We start from the raw sequence: 20,313 nt of genomic DNA on the forward strand, positions 1-20,313 counted from the left end.
AATGCCTTTAGCAAGGTTGTTCAGCTGATTGACATGTGCATGATTTGCCAGTCCTTCATGAACTGGGTTTAGAGGGCAGTAATTATAGTTATATAGGTTAGTATATAGTTGGCTATTTGTCTTGGCTAGAGGAATGTTCCCGTGCAAACTGATCAAGCATGAACTTTGAGGGGTGCTATGAGATCCTTTTGGGAGCTTGAAAGGCATCAAAAGTATGTTCTAGCTAAGGCCTACCAGGTGAAAGTGAGAACTAGAACAAATTTAACATATTAGAATTAGGATGCACATCTGCTTCAGTCTTCACTACATTTTCCTTGCGATGATTTGCCCTGACATGCAAAAGGATATACTCTCTAGGGTGAGAGTAATGGTCATCAAGCATCCATATAACTCGTCTGGATCACTTTTATATGATAAATGGGTCCTAATATCCTTTCTGAACAGAATTCAGGACCTACACCCAAGTATGGTGGCGTGTTATCTGCTTCTACCTTATATAGTCTTTAGAGAAGCATTCTACATCGACTCTAGTCCAGGGCATTGACATAAACCATAAATGATGCATATAACAAGTGCTAGAAAATATCCTGAATAAACTCTATTTACTGATCATTAGCATTTTCATTGGGTTTGGAGAAAAAAGAAGCATTGTTTCAATGTGTGCTATTAAGTGCATTGTCTTGGACTTCGGCATTCTCTTATTTTCCATGTCATTCTTTTAATGGGAAATCCATGCATGTGGAAATCCTGGCGCATGCATCATTGCATCGACATGGGTGCAACAGTTGGCTTCAAGCTGGACAATTCTAGGATTCAAGGCTTAGTATACTAAAGCTTTGCCAGACCAACTTCCTAAACTGCTTGACTGCACTCAAACAAACCACAAAATGATGCTCAAGTACTACTGTATACTCTGGAGCGGTGTATTTATTTTTCCTGAGGGGTCATGGGGAACAGACATAACAGATTTGCCTTGATTGTCAGATCAGTACCACACTCTAATCTCTTTTTGGTTGCATTTGTGGCCATGTGACAGTTGACGTTGACTTTTTCAAACAGAAATTTTTAGCAGATTCTGCATATTAGTATTAGTCTTGATATAGTCTAGAGCATTATATTATCTTTACTAACTAGAGCCACGTCACTTCCTTTTCATAACAGAGGTTCAAGCCTGCCAGGCTAAAAGAAACAAAAATGATCAGACCTAACACTCTACATCTGCAAGTAGCTGATATCATAAAATGGTCAGCATGGATGTCAGGTAAACAGGCATTCAACATTTGATTAATAATGAGTTTTTTTCTTTCAAATTTGCTATTTCTGTGGACTGAAATTGTATATTTGTTTTTGTCTGTCAGTTTTCAGGAGACAAGAAGCAATTGGTGGATATTCTTAGCTATCGATGGGCATGAAGACCATCTCAAACAGCTCTGATGGCCGTGATGTTTCTTTGTTGCATTGTATGTACCGCATAAGCGCAGTTATAACGACAATAAAAACTGACACCATATACCAGATTTCTCGATGTAGTGCTTTCAGATTTCTTGACAGAATAGACATACTGTGGTCCTTTTTAAAAAAAATAAGGAACGACGAGCCTTCGAGCTTGAGCTGAAGATTGATGCAAGAGTAACTTTGTTCACATGGCCAGTTTCATTCTCTTTTGCTAGGGTCTCGGGTCTCCTAGGGGGGGAAAATACACTACAACTGCAAATGATCCCAGTCCGGCCTTGACGCCCTTCGCAGTTGCAGGATCTCTGCCTAGCGCGTCCATCTCCGTTCCCTGCTGTAGTTAGTTATCACAAGTCTCCCTTACCGAAACTAGATGACCATACTGCAGACGGACTCATTGGGGCTCGCCGGCCGTGACCGTGCAGGTTGCATTGCATCAATCCCTTTTCTTTTCTCCACAATTACCAAAGCTGAGCCAGTTCATCCAGCCAACCACGACTCATGGAACCTGAACCTGTCAAGTTCTTAACCAAATCATTCAGCCCCCCCCCCCCCCCCCCCCCCAACCTCGGCTCAATGTCACTTGGTATACATTTTGTCAACAGCAGAACGACTGATACAAGAGTTACAGATCCCAGTCCATCAAAATTGATGATCAAACCGATTGCATGTTGGCTGCAACGTCAAGGGTCAGATACTCAGTCCTAATGACTCAGTTGGAAACATTTTTTATTTACACTTGCCCTTTTTTGTTTCCAAATGGAAAAAGGAAGGTAATGAAATGACAAAAATTCAGGCAAAACTTCGTTCAAGCTTGTCTGCACAAAATCTATTAAGCTTTCATAAACAAGATGGTATGTCGTTTAAAGGATGAGTAAACATAATGATAAACGGCAGAACAACAACCTTCATCTGTCTACACTGTAAAAACACCCAACAAAGGCCAAGCTCTCATTCTGTTGTCGGGTTTCACGTTGGTGTTCATCTGCTGTCAAGCTTCCTCTGAGGCTGGAATGAACTTGAGAGAAATGCTGTTGACACAATGTCGCTCGTTGGTAGGCGTTTTAAACCCTTCCCCTTTGAATATATGCCCCAAATGTCCTCCACAGGCAGCACATGTGATCTCTGTCCGCCTCCCATCGGGGTCCGGCTAGTGTTGAAAATTAAGATTGGTTAATTACCGGAGATTGCAGAGAGGAAGGCCATAAAGCAATGATGATTCCTCATCCTGTGTGCAAAAGAAAATAATACATACCGTCTGGCTTATGGCCCCAGGAAGTCCCTCATAGAATGCAGGCCAGCCACACCCTGAGTTGAACTTTGTAGATGATTTGTATAAGGGAGTTCCACATCCAGCACATTTATAAATGCCGTCATCAAAAAACTTGTCATATTCACCCGTTCCGGGATACCTGGGAAATCAGATGATCAAACGGATTCAGAACAGTATAACAGAGAAACATCTTCCAACACATTTGGCATGTGACCCATGCTCCCATGCTATAACAATTTGGCATAACTAACAGATAGTTCTACCATGCTGCCATGCTATAACAATTTGGCATATAACAATGACTCTCATGTTACTACACAGAATCTGTGCAAGCTAGTGATAACTAACAGACACAAATGCTTGCTTGCCATTTGAAACAAACTAAATGGATTGCCCCACATTTTAGCAATTCAAATTTTATAAAAATAGAAAATAGTCATAATGGCTATAGGTCAGATACTAGATAGTAGATACAGATATTTAGTGTCAATCGACTTGTTCTTGCATTACTAATTGAACTCTAATGCATCAGCCAGGATTGCAGCAACACTCACAAAGCACAACTCGGGAGCTAGTTAGTTTATCAAATAGTTCACGACTTTTCTCAAGCTCTAGACTCTAAATAGCAACCAAAGAACTTAACACCTTATAGAATTCTAAGGTACTTGCAATTATTTATTTGTATCCATAATCACTAATTGGTTACTGACTTACTGAGATGTTAAAAGCTACAATTGGGCTACAAAGAAACTGATTTTTTTGCATCTTAGTTTAGTGCAATGACAAGACAGCAGTTTTCCTATATTATAATACCCATAGTTAAAGCCATGACCAACTGTATCCAGCCTAGTCTAACTTACATAATTATAATATCCCTCTGGATTTGTAAAATAACATTCACAAGATGGTAACAGCCAGCACCTTTTGTGATAAACTATAATGTAACACCATCACATAAAATGGTATACGTGGCTACCTTGTTGGTTGAAGTAGATGCATTTTATTAAGTGAAATATTGAAGGAAAACACCGCTAAGAAATGAAAAGGGCATATGGTAAGGTATGTAAACATAAAAAAAAAAACTCGGCCGGGTGGGGAAAGACCGCCCCACCGGTATTAAGCTAAGAAGAAGCCTCGGCTTCCCCGACCGAGAAAATCCCCGAACCCCAGCCCCGCCCTGACACTGGGAACCGTAACCCCTGGGGATTGCCTGGGCCATACACAGTCCTCAGGCTGACCTGGGCCGGCTCTTAACCAGTGCTTTGGCACACGGGACCGGCGAGAGGATTTTTTTTAACCACAACTTGAAATTCGCTCCCATGGGGATTCGAACTCAGGACCTGTGGAGTGCCGCTCGAGTGTCTTAACCGCTAGGCTAAGCACCCTTTGGCAAGGTATGTAAACATCACAGAAAGATGCATAACCAAAGTGCAGATTTAGAAGTAGATACAATTAAGGCCAAAAGGAAAGACTGCAAAAAAAAATCATGTGACAAACCAAAGAAAGATAAATGATCACTACGCAGTGGACATAATCTAGAGACCAGATGAGGGGCCCCCTTTCAGTAAAAGAGTACAGAGTAGCTAAGTATATTTGCTTACAGTGAAGAGCAATTTACCAATTTTTTTGGTTGAGAATTCGCTGCTGTAGTTAGTTCTCTTGAGTTACGATTAGGAGTAAAGAGCAATACCAGATTGCTCTCTTGGCTTGTACGTAGATTTTATGTGTCCTTACATTTCAATACAAAACATGCAGTTGTTCGAATAGCAACTGATAAGATGAATGCTGTGATTTAGTAATCAGACTAGCTTCATTTGATCCTTGTTTCAGTAATCAGCATTTTCTTGCTCTAATTACAAATTCTTCAACATTTTACAAGCAAACTACAAATGTATTGTGCAAATACTAGTAGAAAGTCAGAATCGATATCAGGTTCTGCAGTTAAATGACAGCGCTATCATCAATTCAGTGATATGCATAACACGAAAGCATGCTGCTGTGCATTTCTAGGACATCTTTTTTTGATGCTTATGGAATTGATTCAACTTGGGTTGATCAGTATCCGCTGATTATCCAGCGGTATCACTACCGTTAACAACACATCACACAAGTTGAGTAACAATGGCGAAGGACCAGAGATGTGGCCATGTGCCGTCCAAATCTTACTCTGTGCCCTTGAGGCGGAGGATGTTGAACTGCTCCGGCGTGAGGATGGCCTGCCACTCCTCCTCCGACTTGTGCACGGGCCCTGGCGGCGGGGTCGACGACGACATCGCCGACACGCCGGGCAACCTCCGTCCCGCCGCGCGGCCCCTGCACGGGAGGGGCGCGGGCCGAGGGCGCGCGGCGGCCGGCGAGGAGGCGAGGAGGAGAGAGGACAGCGGGCGCGAGGCACGCGGCGCCACAGCGGCGGTGCGGGGGCACGAGTGCGATGCCATCCTCAGCCCCAGCAGACGCTGGACGCCCATGTTGTCGCGTTGGTTGCTCTCAGGATTATGTGGAGTGGAGATGAGGAGCGAGAGCCGATGGTCTTTCCCTTTGTGGAAGGAATCAGGGTCGGAAGACAACAGGTTTGGTTCGAGTCCGGATCCTGCCTGCCTGCCTGCGGGCCTGCCTGGATTAGGATTAGGATGTTCCTCTACTCGGACAAGGAGGCCTCGGCATCTTCTTTCGATATAAAACCCTGAGCCTGACGGCCTGCTCCATCAAAGCCTGCAGCTTTGCAAAGCTTTCCTGCGGAGAAGCAAATACCTTCCGATGGAGACGCGTAGCAAAGCTGGGATTATGAGCCTTTGGAGTGTCCCGAGAAATCTGCTCTCTCTGATCTTGAGAGTTTTGTCAAAGCTGCTTTGTCATTGCGCCGGTTTACTTAAGAAATTCAGACAAGACGGGCCATCCATGCCACAGCTTCCTCAGGATATATTGATGGATATATTTGCCACCCTTGAGATCCCTGACCTGGTGAGGGTGGGCTCTGTCTGCTCGTCCTGGCGCTCTGCCTACACCGCCCTGCGTGACCATGGGCAGTACAAGCGCTCCCAGACGCCGTGCCTGCTCTACACCTCTGAATCCGCTGGCAAGAACACCGTGTGTCTGTACAGCCTTGGGGAGAAGAGGAGCTACAAGGTAACTCTCCCGGAGCCACCCATCCGCAGCAGGTTTCTTGTCGGATCATCGCATGGTTGGCTGGTTACCGTTGACGACAGATCAGAGATGCACATCGTCAACCCCATCACCGGTGAACAGATCGCTCTCCCTTCCGTGACCACCATCGAGCATGTGAAACCCATCGTCGATGAGTCTGGACTTGTTCAAGGGTATGAGCTCTCACGACACACTGCAAGGAGGGTGTATTACCGACTTTCGGATCCGGAGCATCTGAAGCTCCATGTGAACCCCACCTTTGACAAGTTTGAAGCTATCGGAAAGTATGAACCCACTGAATACATGGTTTATTACCCTGACCAACGCAGAACCCTTGCTCTTGCCGAGTTGCGGGAATATCTCCAGTATAAAGCTTTTGTGTTCCCTGATGAGAAATCCAAAGGGAGCTATATCGTTGCGCTCATCCATAATCCGATGAATCAGCTCTCATTTTCAAGGGCGGGAGATGACAAGTGGATTTGGCTTCCACCATACACTGACTACGAGGATTGTAGTTACAGTGATGGCTTGCTGTATGCTATCACTCTAAGGGGAGCAATCCATGCCTTTGATATCAATGGCCCTGTGATCATGAGGAAAATAATTATGGGAATGACGTTGGATCGTCTCACTGACTGCACATACATCGTTCACGCTCCGTGGGGTGATCTGCTGAATGTTCAGAGAATAGTTGATGAGGAGGATGCAAATGTTGGCTCCTCAGAGCATGTGCTGATGAGTACTACTGAAATTAAAATAAATAAGGTTGACACTAGAGCAAAAAAACTTGAGGAATTTAAATGCCTGGATGATCATGTGTTGTTTCTTGGGCATAACCAATCTCTTATCCTCAGCGCCAAAGACCATCCTCATCTAAAGGCAAACCATGCCTACTGTACGGACAATAGTTACTTGTATATTCATGGATTCAAGAATAATCGTCGTGACATAGGGATATTCAACTTGGAGAGCAACAGCTGGGATGAACTTGTGACTCAGCCTAGGTCCAACTGGCCTCCTCCCATGTGGATTACACTCAATCTTGCAAAGATGAATTGAAGATGAAATGAGCTATGCTTTGAGTTTTTTTTATGTCGAAATTCTTTTTGCATTGTCCACACTGCAGAGACATATTAAATGCTTTGTATTGCTGTTAAATGATTGAGCTGACAAGTGCGTCATACTTCTGTTCCCAACAATGTTGCATGGTTGTTTACCTGTGTACTGCTTTATGATGCTTGCAAAATTTGCATGGATGTCAGGCAAAACAGGCCTTCCACGTATAATCAAAAAATGTGTTTTATTCTCGAATTTGCTATTTCAGATCAATGCCACGCCCTAATCTGCTTTTCGTCCATGTGACAGTTGACGTTGGCTCTTTCAAACAGAAACAGTTAGCGGATTCTGGATATTAGTATTAGTCTTGATATAGTCTAGTGCATCGTATTATCTTCACTAACAAGAGCCACATCACTTCATCAGTTTCATAACAGAGGTTCAAGCCTTGAAAGCCTGCCAGGCTAAAAGAAACAAAAATGATGAGACCTAACACTTCGCAACGAGCCTTCGAGCGTGAGCCTGAAAGATTGATACAAGAGTAGCTCTGTTTTGTCTCGTAGGGGAAAAAATATACTACAACTACAACTGCAAAAGATCCCAGTCCAGGCCTTGACGCCCTTCGCAGGCATCACTTTCAGGATCTCGGCCCAGCATGTCAATCCCCCTTCATCACATTCATCTTCTCATTATATGGGGTCATCTCCCACCAGCCTATATGCAGCCATCATCGGTTAGATATAAAAGGTTAACTGAAAAGGCAACCATATCAATCTGGCCTACAACTGTTAACAAAGAAACTCACCCGTAGGAAGCTCGTGGTAGAAATGAATGTGGAGTGGGAGCTCGCGTGGCGTAGCAACACGAACCATGCACCCGCTCTTTGGGCACTTGTATCCGATCGTATGCTTACTTGAGCAGTGCACAAGCATCTGTAGATACAATGCAAACAAGTCATCAATGCTGTGAATCAATCTGCTGAACCAGTGTCGAAACACACAATGAAAACCTCCAATACTCACATTAGAAGGGGCATGCAACTTTCCAAAGTAATTGTGTTGATCAAAGACACACATATGGCACACAATTTTCTTGCGGCAGCCCAAACTGTCTTGGCAGTAGATGGCAAACTCACGGAGCTCCTCACCCCACACGGCCTCGTCGCCGACCATCTAGGAATCAACGTAAATTGCCGATGAATTAGTCATCCGAAACACAAAATGCAGTCTAATTAAACACGTTTCCTCGCAAGTCATCACAGCAAACAAAATTTCACAACGAGAAGTTCAAACTGCAATCCGCAACCAGGTTCAGAGAAAGAAATGCAAGCTAGGGGCATTACCAGTGGTGAGTCGGCGGGAGCCGGGAGCTGCCGCGGCGCCCGGGGCTGTGGAGGTGCCGGGAGAGCCTTGGCGGTGCCAGAATCCTGGTGCGCTGGATCATCGTGGTGAGCCGCCAGAGCCGGGTCATCGCGTCGGCGCACCGTGGGCTTGCCGTACATCCAGGCGTGATTCTTTCCCGTCTGCTTGACGACGGCGACGTGGTCGGGGCTGCGTTCGATGACGACGCCGTCCGTGCCTCGGCTGCGGCGCCCGAGCAGCAAGAAGACGACGCGGCCGACGCCGCGCGCGAAGCCGCGCGCGTACCTCCAGACACACCCGAGGACGTCCAACCAACGCGCGAACCGCGATGGAGGACCCTCGCGGTGGCCTCCTGCGCCGGCTGCGGGGAGGACGCGCGGCGCGGCGGCGAGCGCACCGGCTCGGTGCTCCTTCTTCTTCTGAGCCTCCATGCCTGCGCCGGCAGCGGGGCGGACGCGCGGCGCGGCGGCGAGCGCACCGGTTCGGTGCTCCTCCTCCTTCTGAGCCTCCATGCCTGCGCCGGCTTCCGGGCGGACGCGCGGCGCGGCGACGAGTGCACCGGCCTCCTCCTTCTTCTGAGCCTCCATGCCTGCGCCGGCTGCGGGATGGACGCGCGGCGCGGCGGCGAGCGCACCGGCTCGGTGCTCCTTCTTCTTCTGAGCCTCCATGCCTGCGCCGGCTGCGGGGCGGGTGCGCGGCGCGGTGGCGAGGCGTTCTTGATTCAAGAGACGACCTCTCGAAGGGTTCTTGATTCAAGAACTGTTGCTGACCCGAGGTCTTCTTGGAGGGGAATGGAGCTTGATTTCTGGAAGGAACAGGGGGTGGGATTGTTGCGAGGAGGAAGAAGAAGCTTCTTGGAGGCGAGGCGGCGAGGTGACAAATCGCGGGTGCGCGACGATGGAAGAGGTGGGAGGGAGAAGGCAGAGGAAGGGCGAGCGGGTTCTTGTTTTCGTTGGAGGTGGAGGAGGCGCGGAAGGATCTCGAGGTTTTATATGGGAAGGGAGGGAGGCAGGGAGCTTAACGACGTGGATCTCCTGTCTTATTCAGGTGTGGCTGGGCAGAGTTTCTGACGGTTCGTGGCCACTTCTGCTGTTAAGTACCGACCACCAAGGCTGTTTCTTTAATGAGAAATATGGATTAAAGCTCCATTAGTATCTGATGGCTGATGACAAGATCTCTCTGGAACTGAAGGGTTGAATGCTGATACACAGTTCTGAACAAAAATGTCTGTCTTCTCATACTGTCTAGCAATATCATCTCAGGTTTTAACAAAATGCACAAAGCAAGTCGTATTGGAATTGCTTGGCAATGAATTTGACATTTCACATTCTAACATGTGAATCGTTTACATGATGATGCTGAATTACTGATGAGTTCAATGGAGGTCTTTGCATACAATTTTTGGGGAACAGAGAGACAAAATACAACCCAAGATTAAACATAATTGAGAAAATGATGGAACAGATTTACAGTGTGCAGCACAGATCATTTCCGGGACTCAACCAATCAGGCCAGTGATTCAAAGTTGCAAGCATTGCTCAATTTTCACACGGCATCTGGAACCTCACATAACTGAGACAAATAGTGTGACTCCCTCACTCCCAGACTGAAGCTGGAGTAACTGAACATTTGAGCAGCTGACAACCAAAAGATCGGAACCTGGAACCTATGTTTCATCAGCTAGGTTTTCCCAATAACGTATGAAAACCCATCAGCACTCTCTCCATCTTCAGGCCTCCACTCTTGTTATTAACCCCGCACATTCATGAGAGAGATGGTTTAATATATGTTTGCCAAGTATGTCAGTAAGAAAGATGAGAAATACAACTTCCAATGATATCTGAACAAAAATGCCTGGCTTCTCATGCTGTCAAGCATTAATCTCTCAGGTTTTAACAAAATGCACAAAACAAGTTCCACTGGAAGAGCCGGACAAGGAATTTGAAGTTCCACAGTCTAACATGTGATTCGTTTACATGATACTGATGAAGTTTGGTGGAGCTCTATGCATACATTTTTTGAGGAACAGAGGGCAAAACGTCAACCTGAGATTAATATTATTGGGAAAAATATAAAAGATTGCAGTGTCCAGCACAAATCATTTCCAGGACTCAACAAATCAGGGCAGTGATTCAAAGTTGCAAGCATTGATCAAACGGCACCATTTCCCCCCCAGAACCTCACATAACTAAGATGCATAATATGACTCCCAAACTGAAGTAACTAAACATTTGTTAAGAAGCGCACAACCCAAAAATAGGAACCTGAGACCTATCTTTCAACATTCAAGATTTTCCAATAATATGTGAACCAATCAGAACTCTTATCTATCTTCAGTCCTCTGCTTTGTTGTGAATAACCCCTGAACAAACATGAGAAAGATGACCAGATGTATGTTTGTGGTAGAAACACAAGTATTTCAGTAAGAAAGATGACAATTACATCATTATGCAGTTAAACATACAACGTTGAAGGATATCTGAATATACTACTGGAACTCTAATGTACAGTTCGAATGTATAAAGCATTTGGTTTACCAAGCACGCATGCTTCAAAATCGGCAGTCTAATGACTGCATCATATACATCAAAGCATCAAGCTTAAGGCCTACATGCAACATCAGATAGCAATTGATACAATGCAATCAATTATCGAACAAACTCATCATCAGAATCATCATAATCGCTGTACTCTTCCTCCTCATTCTCTACCTCCTCTGCTAATGCATTCATGTCAGAAGATTCCTCAGCCTCCATTTCTTGAACTCCGATTGTATCATACTTCATGCGCTCATCAAATCTGGCATCCGGACAGTTAAGAAGCCATGCAAGAGAGCATGTGAACCCCTTCCTGGACACCATCTCATGCCGAGGCCTCACAGTCGACTCAAGGCCATAAGTGAAGAATGCAGGGAACTCAACCAGCTCCTCCAAATCCCTCTCCATCTCATTCTTGAAGTACTCAAAGTTCATCCTCATAATATCCATGTTCAGTGCGAGCAATTGGGGGCATGCCACAACCATCTTGCTAACTTGCGAGAGCATAAAACCACAGGCTGTAAGAAAATTGACATGCTTCAGAACCGCAGTTCGTCCAAGGTTAATGGCCTGTGGCATCCTCTCGATCACTCTCCCAAAATCATCACGGCTGACCAAAATGATTGACTCGAACAAGCTCTGCTGTGCAACAAGCTTGTCCCTCAGCTCAAGTCCAAGAATGTCAGGATACTGCATCACAATGGAGGCTAGTGCCTCCTTCCTCACTCCAAACTCCATCAGTACCTCAATGTTAGACTTCACCTTATCCTCTAATCCAAACCCAAGGACATAAGGCTTCTTCTCAATTATCCTTGCAATGTTAGAATCTTTAGATCGCCTAGGAGTAGATCAGAGGGTTGAAACCTTTAATCGTGGAGAAAACCCTTGCTGGTACCCGCCGTTGCCACCTGCCATGGCGCCGCTGCAGACGTCGAAGTCCGTCGCAGTAGAGGTGCAGTGGCGGCGTGGAGCAGAGGCGGCTCGTCGCGGTGCGATTGCCGGGACTGATGGCGGCTTCCCGTCGCTTCAGCGTCTCCCTCTCAGATCGGTCTAGGGTTAGGACGGTGGGAATAGTGGCGGCGACGAACCTCGTATCTCGAGCCGCTAGTCCCCACCTCCTCTTTATAGGGCTGCGCGATGGGGGCCCACCAGCCTCATCTTGGGCTAGGCATCCCCGATCAGGACGCGAGTCAAGGTTCGGCCCAATCGTTGGACTGGCCCGGTGGAGATCAACCTAACATTCTCCCCCTTGATCTCACCTTTACTTTTAAAACTTTATACTTTGACGTAAACCTTTTTACTTTCTTTATGTTTCTTTGCTCTTGGTCCTCATCTCATTGCAGATCAGTACGTAGGGCGTGCTTCGTCGTGACAGTTATTAGTTACCGTCAGATTAACAGCCACAATGTCCCTTTCTGTATTGAAACAAAAACCTTAATATTTCTTTGGGCCCTTTAGTAATCCAGAAATCATAGGCCTCCCGTAAAACTCATGTCGACTTGGGCGGTAGACCTTTAGTAAGCGGATCCACAAACACTTGCCTGATACTTTGATGCTCAATACTTTCATATGATTCTGGATTTTCTCCTTTGCAACATATAACTCACCGTCAAAGTGTTTGGCAGCACACTTGACTTGTTGCCATAGGAGTGAAAACATTCGAATGGTATATTGCTGTTGTCTACCATTATCAATTCCGGGTAAAGGTTTCCTCAACTATTTTGCTTGTCCTGTAGCATCATATTATGCTAAACTTTGGGTATACATAACCCATGATATCATAACTGTTTTGCTTCGGAGTTTTTCCACAATAAAACTCCAAGCTCGAGTGTTAGCTACTACTATGGGCTTCACTGAACATCTCGCCAAAACTTAATTCTTTTTACTCACAATCTTTTGAGAGTACATGTTCCTTTCTTATTTAGCATGAGGCTGACAATACTTTGCAAAATTACAAAAACATTCTATAACTCCATTCCAGTGATCTATTGCTGGACTGGACTTCTGCCAAAATATCCCGGATACTTGTGCTATGTCAGGATAAATTCTTTTGAGCACTAATTATGCTTCCAACAGCTGAAGCACATGGAACCTTTTCTTTTGATCGATCATATAACGGTTCCTGGAATCCTAAAAATTCTAAAACGGTTACCCTTGACAGACAATAGGACATGCGTAGGTTTATTCAATATGCATACTTTATTTCTTTAGAATCTTTTCTAAATATGCCTTCGTTGTAACCATAATACCCCTTCATTTTATCTCGATGAATTTCAATTTATAGAATGAAAACCCATCACCGAGATCAAAACTTGAGGACAAAGATTCTTTATCTATAACATATTAACACCACCACTAGAAAGTAGGATGTTATCTGCATTTAAGTTGTGGAAATCAAATTTTCCATTATTTGACTTTGCTATTGTCCTCTTCAATCTCTTTTAAAACCCAAGCTTTCTTACTATTTCATGAACTTTAGATATTACTGTCTCGAAGCTTACTTCAATCCATAAATGGATTTGATGTTGTACTATTTCACATGTTCTTTCTTCTCTGTAACTAAAACTATTGCCACAAGTCTTGCTTTATATCTTTCAATATTTCCTCTGGAGTCACATTTCGCTTTGTAGGTCCATTATAACCTATTGTGATGGCTCTTTTAGGAATCATTCCTTTTTCCATGGACTTAACACATGGAATCCTTATGACTTCTTCAAATGAGGTGGAATCGACCTCCATTTGATTTTCTTTACTTTGTATAGGGCTGTTGTTGCTCCTTTTGCCAAATGCCAATGGATTAACAAGATCCTGCATAACAGGATCCTTCTTTATATTATTCATTTTCTTTGACAGCTAACAACAGGTGTTGTACGCAACATCAGTAGGCATGAGAAACTTTTGTTCTTGAATACTTTTGTTCTTGAATACTTTTGTTCTTGAATCATTGAAGTGGACACACATTCCTACTTCTCTTCAAGTCTTAGGTCTATATATACCATACTCCCCCAGATTTGCCATCATTTGTAAATATGGCGTATCAGTAAATCTCTTTATTTAGGTTCCATCTGTTAAAAACTTTATATGTGCTCCGTAAGCATCATCTTACTATCTTTGAGGGTCGTCCAACATAAATACTGGAGTTTAGCCATTTCTTTACATAGGAGTATTAGTATAGTGACCGTTGTACCCCCCTGATGGTCACATTCATTCTTTAATACATCATCTCTTGCTTTCAATGCACATTACATGAGAGTATCTTTCTTAAGTGTCTTATATTTCTCCACCTCGAAATGTGGCTTTAACTTTTCTACCACAATTTCGAAAATTATTCACAACTTTTGTGAATGAGAAAACTTTTATTACTTCATCCACATGATTACATCATGCAGAACAAAGTAATTTCTTAATTTGTATGGGAGTACATTTTATTCATTTTGCTTTGAGAACTCAATAGAGTCCTTTATTCGATATGGCAGTATTTTTTCCTCATTTCATTTCACGAACTCAATAGAGTCCTTTATAACAAGTACTTTAGCAAGTCATGCTTGCATATCTTTCTTATCTCGAGGTTCGCATGTAACTTTCCATTTTTTTAAAACTTATTGAGTGCTTAATCACTGTGACACAATAGAAGTGCCCAATCAATTCTAGAATAGCAAAGCTACTACAAACTTTTCTCCCAGTGTGGGATAAACCAGCACATGAGTAATCACCACTTTCTCCCGCCATGCAGGATTAGCACTATGCCAACTTTACCCCGTCATGTGGGTACTATTTCATACTTTTTCCAGACATAAATGTCAGAATTGGCTTATATCAAATTCAAAAATAAATCTGAATATTCCATGACACACATGCTTAATCCGACGTTGGTCAAATTAAACATGTATGACTTATCACAACTTTGAATGAACTCAAAATGAATTCTACTTGATAGAGAGTACATAAGAGATATTTCTCAAAACAATCTCTTATTGCTCATTCTTCTTTTCCTTGGATCAATATCCATAAGTACTTTTCTCATGTGATGACCTTCTTTCTTTATGAGTCGCAAGTACTCAGTTCATTTTCTTTTGTCCCTTCAAGCAGAACTACATGCAAATCTCTGTCTGAAAAGACAACAATTAAAACTTTTAAGTTCTATTCTATATCACCGTTGGGCAGAAATAGAATAATCTTTTACATTAATTACATATCACCGTTGGGCAAAAACGGAATTAACGTATGAAAATCTCGATAAACTTTAAAACCATATATTTGCTCCTTCAGAAATAAATTCTCCCGTTGGTTCGAATTTAATTAGAGGATAAACAACTTTATTTCAGCGCAAACTAGGAAAAATACATTTCTCTAGTTCAGGAGCAGTCCTTTATCTATTCTCTGAAAAATGGTACTTTTATGCAATATTTACCAGAGATTTTAAACTTTAAGGTATGATTCATGAAAAATTATAATATTGTTATCATCAACGTTGGTCAGAAAATAACAATACCATAATTAACTTTAAATTTATCTTCCTTGAGAAATATCTTTGCGATTCCAGTAATGCTCAACTTTGAGACTTCAAATGACAGAATAATGCCAAAACTCAACTTTTACTTTAAACAGCAGAAACTTTTCTGTCTTTTACCCACAGGCAAAAAAACTCATTTAAGACTTTTAGACCATTCATCCAATTAAATCTTCTCGTTGGTTCCGATTTAATTGAAAGATAGCAACTGTATAACAACGGAAATCTTTTCCTTTCTTTTCAGAAACTGTACTTGGTACTTATTTTATCTCTAAATAATTTGTCTCGTTGGTTCAAAATTGAATAGAGATAAAAATGTACAAAACTTGCTCAAAGTAAGGTCTTTAATCATGCTCTTAAAAATAATTCTCCCATTGATTTGAATTAAAATTAAGAGCAAGAACTTTAAAACTTTGCAGCAAAAATAGATAAAAAATTATAATATTGCTATTAACAACGTTGGTCAGAAAATAACAATATCATAATTCACTTTTAAAGAAAACTCTTGAAACATGCTCTTAAATTTAATTGTCTCGTTGGTTCGAATTAAATTAAAGAGCAATGACTTTAATCTTTGCAACGGAAACATGAATATCACATTTATTCAGAAACAATATCATTGTAAAACTTTACTATTCTCTTATACAAATTATTCTGTAGGTTCAAATTTGCATAGAGAATCAAAACTGTACAAAAGTCTATAAAGAAATGCTTCTGAAAAGGATAAAACTAATTCCCCTTCTTTACTGTGTTCGAGCCCATGGCCCAAAAACTCTTTGAGTTCAACTCGGCCCGCTCCATGGCGCGTGCTCTTGGGCCGAAGCCGGCCCTCCATGGCGGCCCAGCAAGCACGGGGCGTGTCCCGCTCGGCGCCCCCGCGCCCAGGCCGCAGCCTGGGCCTGGGCCGGGAATTCGGCCTCCGCGCAATCTCCTCTTGGGCCGAAAGCAGCCCGAGCCGCGACCGGCCGATCGGGACCATTGAATCTGATCGGATGGTCCTCCAAGTTTGTCGCTGGATCAAAACTGCCCGACGGCGGTGCTCCCCCAAACCCTAGTCTCATTTCTCTTCCTCCTCCCCGTCTTTCTCGGACCCGATCGGTGGCGCCGCCGCAGGCGGCTCTCTCGTCGGCACGCTGCCAAGTCCGGCCACCGGCATGGCCGTGCTGTGGTCGCGCGGCCCCGAGCCCGATCTTTCTTTCTCTCCTATTTCTCACCAACCTGATCAAGTCGAGCGGCAGCCGCCACTGCGGCTAGCTGGAGGAGGTGACTGCGCCACCGCGGGGCTCTTCACCGGCGCGTGTGCCCGCCCGAGGGTGAGCGTGCCGCCGTCGAACAGCCTTGGGGCGGTGCCCTGAGCCTGAGCTCGCGCGTGGCCTCTGTTCCATGAGACGGCGGCTTGGCTCTCTGTTCCGCGCGACGACGGCGGTCTGCCGGCGAAACGGCGGCTCTCATGGCCTTCCCGCGCGGCGGTGGCCGGCGATGGAGTGCACAACGCGACAGGTTGGTCACGCCGGCCTATGTTCTTCCCTAGGGTTAGGGTTTGGCTGGATTCTAAACTTTGATTCGTGATCGAATTGTTCTCTTTCCTTTCTTTCTTTTCGATCCAAGATCGAGATCTTTTTTTTCCTTTCGATTCGTGACTGAATGATGCAATCTTTCAAATCCTCCATACCAACTAGGGCTTCGGATTCGTTTGCTTTGTCAATTCGAGATCGATTTGATTCCTTCTTGTCTCTATTTCTTTCGATTCGTGATCGAATCCATCCCGATCTTGATCTACTCGCTAGAGTAGGCTCTTGATACCAATGTTAGAATCTTTAGATCGCCTAGGAGTAGATCAGAGGGTTGAAACCTTTAATCGTGGAGAAAAGCCTTGCTGGTACCCACCGTTGCCACCTTCCATGGCGCCGCTGTAGACGTCGAAGTCTGTCGGAGTAGAGGTGCAGTGGCGGCGTGGAGCAGAGGCGGCTCGTCGCGATGCGATTGCCGGGACTGGTGGCGACTTCCCGTCGCTTCAGCGCCTCCCTCTCAGATTGGTCTAGGGTTGGGACGGTGGGAATGTGGCGGCGATGAACCTCGTATCTCGAGCCGCTAGTCCCCACCTCCTCTTTATAGTTCTGCGCGATGGAGGCCCACCAGCCTCATCTTGGGCTGGGCGTCCCCGATCAGGACGCGAGTCAAGGTTCGGCCCAGTCGTTGGACTGGCTCGGTGGAGATCAACCTAACATGCAATAGATAACTTCTGGATCCCGATGCCCTCAAGGTATTCGACGAAGGGTTTTATAATCTTCCCCACACGCATGCCAAGCACCTCGGGGAAACAGGTGATGATGCTGCCGATTTGGCGCCTACCCACGCCAATGTCGACGAGGTAGGCGATAGAATGCTCATGGTTCCCTTGAGCTTGAACCCGAGGAGCTCTGGGTAGCGCTCAAGCACGCGCGGGATGTCAACGGATCGGACGCCCATCCCCTGGAGGTACTTGACAATGGGGGCGAGGTCTACGACGACACTGGCGTGCAGGACCTGAGGGTAGCGGCGGAGCAGGTCTGGGAGCGCGTCGTGGCGGACGCCGAGCTTGCCGAGGTAGTCGAGGACGGGGACCATGTTCTTGCGCATGCTGCAGCCCAGCGCGAGTGGGTAGGCGGCGAGGTCCTCGCGGATAAGGCCGAGGGAGGCGAGGAACTCGGCGCGCTCCCGCATGATGTCGACGGTGACCGGGAGCTCGAGGCCCGCGAGCTCACCCGGGTCCACGCCGAGGGAGGCGAGGAAGGCGTCGACGTCGGCGCGGCGGGCGGCGCGCTCGCGCTCCATCTCGAGGAGGCTGGGCCGGGCGTAGAGGGAGCGTGGGCATGGGCGGCGCGATGGCGCGGTGCGGGGGGAGCCGCGGCCGGCGCGGGGTGGGGCGGACGCGAACGCGGAGGAGGCGCAAAGGCGGATGAGCCTACGGAGGTGCGGGCCGGGGAGGAGCGGCGGCGTGGGGTGGGCGGAGAAGAGGAGGGACTTCATCATTGGGACCTGGGAGTGGCAAGAGGGGAGTGAGGGGAAGAGGTTTGGGGGTGAGATGGGATGGAGCCCGAGACGGGTTGAAGAACGAAGATGACGCTCCGGTGATTTTTTTTTCGTTGAAAACCCTGTATTTTTAAAAGTACAATTTCCAAATTGTATGACAAAAATTTACGATTTTCAAATTTTCAGTTGAATTGCACCCGAGTGTTGTTTATAGGTAGCAAACATTGTAAAATACAGGCATGTTTGGTTGCTATCATGACTTTGTTTTTCTTCACCGCTAAGAAAAATAGCCACCGCAGAAAAATTTGCCATTTTTATGGCCTATATATAATCGGGTTTGGGCATTAATTGCATAATTTGGTAGATGTGGAGAGTACATGAGAAAAGTGATCGTCCTTAGATGACCACTTGAAATATCTTTCATTCAGTAGAGAAAGACAGTAATTAAGGTGTACATGTTTCGACTAGAGATCTTGAAGAGTAGACTGTGTACATCTAGATCGCTAAAGTAGAATTGGAAACTTGATAGTTGGTTAGCAACATAGATTTTATAGTGCATCCTTCTTTCAAAAATACTAACATGTGGATGATACGTACAAAGAGCATCCATAACTCCTCTTGTTTTGAATTTGGTCCCAATTCAAAGACCAAAATAGGTTCCTTGTAACTATTATCCATCTCTTCTTTCTTAGGCATATGGGTTACTAAGCGGTGGATCGGTGACCACATGATAAGCGTAAGGGAGAGAAGTGTTACATGATGGGTAAATATGTGGAGGTTCAATATGGACGGACACATTCTAGAATCAGAGAAGAAAAGTTGAGGTCTAAGAAAGTAGAAAGCGTGTGATAATGGAAGAAAGGTGACAACATCTTTTCACAAAATGGATGGCGATTGTGAATATTACAACTGTAACGAACATTTGTTTTTTTAGAGTAAATTTCCTCTATGTCATTGAAAAATATAACTCATCCCCTGAATGACATATAGAGAATTTTTTTTTGTCTATGACATAGTATGAGTCTAATCACATATAAGGAATGAGTATAATTTCTAATGGCATAAAGGGCATTGGCCCTTTTTTTAAGGTCCCAGGCTGATTTGTTGGGACGGACCTTAGGGGTGTGTTTGGTTGGAGGGACCCTTGGTGGATGGAGCCGCTCCATACCAATTTCTATACCGTTTGGTTCATGAACATCCAGAGTGGAGCCATTCCTAGATAGGAATATTCCTCAAAGATCCTGCAACGCCCTGTTTGCTCAATGCGGTCGAACGCAGCAGCTCCGGTGCGTCTCGCTCCTTCCATGGTCGCTTTATCCGTTCAGTCACCACCTCCTACCCTCGTTCTCACCACTCCACCTCTCGGTTTCCATCTGCGCACCCTCCTCGCCTGCTCTTCCTGCGTGCGCCCTCCTCTTCCCGCGCTGGGCGCGGGAAACAGCGCCACCGCCGCCTGGCGGCGCTGCCAGATCCAGCCGCGGCAGATCTCCCTCCACTTCCCCTGCCCCTCGAAGCACTGCCGTCCGCGCCCCTCCATCCCGTTCCCCGACACCAGCGGCGAATCCAACGGCCGGGCTGGGGGCTCCAGCCCCCCTAGAGCAGCAAATTTTCATGCAAATCACTGTAGCAAGATCCTAAAATCACCATTAAATCTTCATGCAAATCATTATCTCTATTATTTTAACCCCCCCATCCTGCATCTGCCACTGCCCTTGAATGCGCAGGAAGCAGGCTCGCCGCCGGACCCTGCTGTGCTGGCTCCTCCTTGCACTTCCCCTGCCTCCACGAGCAGTGCCGGCCCCGACTCGCCCCCTCCACTCTGAAACTCGGAAGCAGGTCCCTGCTCGGCACCGGCAGCACCCCCGCCCGATCTCCTCCTGCAGCTACAAGACACCACCGTCCGCTGATTCAGGTGAGCAAATTGGATCCTGGTGGCCTCCTCTTCCATCGTCCCTTTCTAACCACAAT

The 20,313-nt window shown here is 45.6% G+C and overlaps 2 protein-coding genes, 1 long non-coding RNA gene and 1 pseudogene across 4 annotated transcripts; 2 read left to right on the top strand and 2 right to left on the bottom strand.

The window, feature by feature from the left end:
- The first annotated feature begins 1,172 nt into the window (after nucleotides 1-1,172).
- LOC120698762 lies at nucleotides 1,173-1,555 on the top strand. The gene is made up of 2 exons (XR_005685009.1): nucleotides 1,173-1,261; nucleotides 1,359-1,555. It is a non-coding gene; the product is annotated as an uncharacterized LOC120698762 (long non-coding RNA).
- A 674-nt stretch (nucleotides 1,556-2,229) lies between these two features.
- LOC120698760 (peptide methionine sulfoxide reductase B5-like) lies at nucleotides 2,230-5,366 on the bottom strand. 2 transcript variants are annotated; one of them, XM_039982493.1, is made up of 4 exons: nucleotides 5,236-5,366; nucleotides 4,892-5,193; nucleotides 2,708-2,864; nucleotides 2,230-2,602 (listed from the first exon to the last, which is right to left on the bottom strand). In XM_039982493.1, exons 2-4 carry the CDS (start codon nucleotides 5,191-5,193, stop codon nucleotides 2,444-2,446), a joined length of 618 nt encoding a protein of 205 aa, XP_039838427.1. In that variant the 5' UTR covers nucleotides 5,236-5,366; the 3' UTR covers nucleotides 2,230-2,443. The 2 variants fall into 2 exon arrangements, with proteins under 2 accessions (XP_039838427.1, XP_039838426.1); XM_039982492.1 differs by lacking the exon at nucleotides 5,236-5,366 and having other exon boundaries at nucleotides 4,892-5,231.
- A 257-nt stretch (nucleotides 5,367-5,623) lies between these two features.
- Nucleotides 5,624-6,928, top strand: LOC120698759 (F-box protein SKIP23-like). Its single transcript, XM_039982491.1, has 2 exons — nucleotides 5,624-6,099; nucleotides 6,199-6,928. The coding sequence occupies exons 1-2, from the start codon at nucleotides 5,624-5,626 to the stop codon at nucleotides 6,926-6,928; spliced, it is 1,206 nt and encodes a 401-aa protein (XP_039838425.1).
- A 3,761-nt stretch (nucleotides 6,929-10,689) lies between these two features.
- Nucleotides 10,690-18,360, bottom strand: LOC120698763 (annotated as a pseudogene).
- Nucleotides 18,361-20,313: the final 1,953 nt, after the last annotated feature.

The sequence above is a fragment of the Panicum virgatum genome, chromosome 3K (genome assembly GCF_016808335.1).
Source record: "Panicum virgatum strain AP13 chromosome 3K, P.virgatum_v5, whole genome shotgun sequence".
In the NCBI taxonomy this organism is placed as follows: Eukaryota; Viridiplantae; Streptophyta; class Magnoliopsida; order Poales; family Poaceae; genus Panicum; species Panicum virgatum.

Excerpts from the sequence above, each read along its gene's own strand:
- LOC120698760 (XM_039982493.1), bottom strand. The coding sequence starts at position 5,193 with ATGGGCGTCCAGCGTCTGCTGGGGCTGAGGATGGCATCGCACTCGTGC. Across the intron at positions 2,865-4,891 it reads CTCCGCCTCAAGGGCACAGA|GTATCCCGGAACGGGTGAAT; the intron begins GTAAGATTTGGA and ends CTGATTTCCCAG. Across the intron at positions 2,603-2,707 it reads CTGGGGCCATAAGCCAGACG|CCGGACCCCGATGGGAGGCG; the intron begins GTATGTATTATT and ends TTTCAACACTAG.
- LOC120698759 (XM_039982491.1), top strand. The coding sequence starts at position 5,624 with ATGCCACAGCTTCCTCAGGATATATTGATGGATATATTTGCCACCCTT. Across the intron at positions 6,100-6,198 it reads TACCGACTTTCGGATCCGGA|AACCCTTGCTCTTGCCGAGT; the intron begins GCATCTGAAGCT and ends TGACCAACGCAG.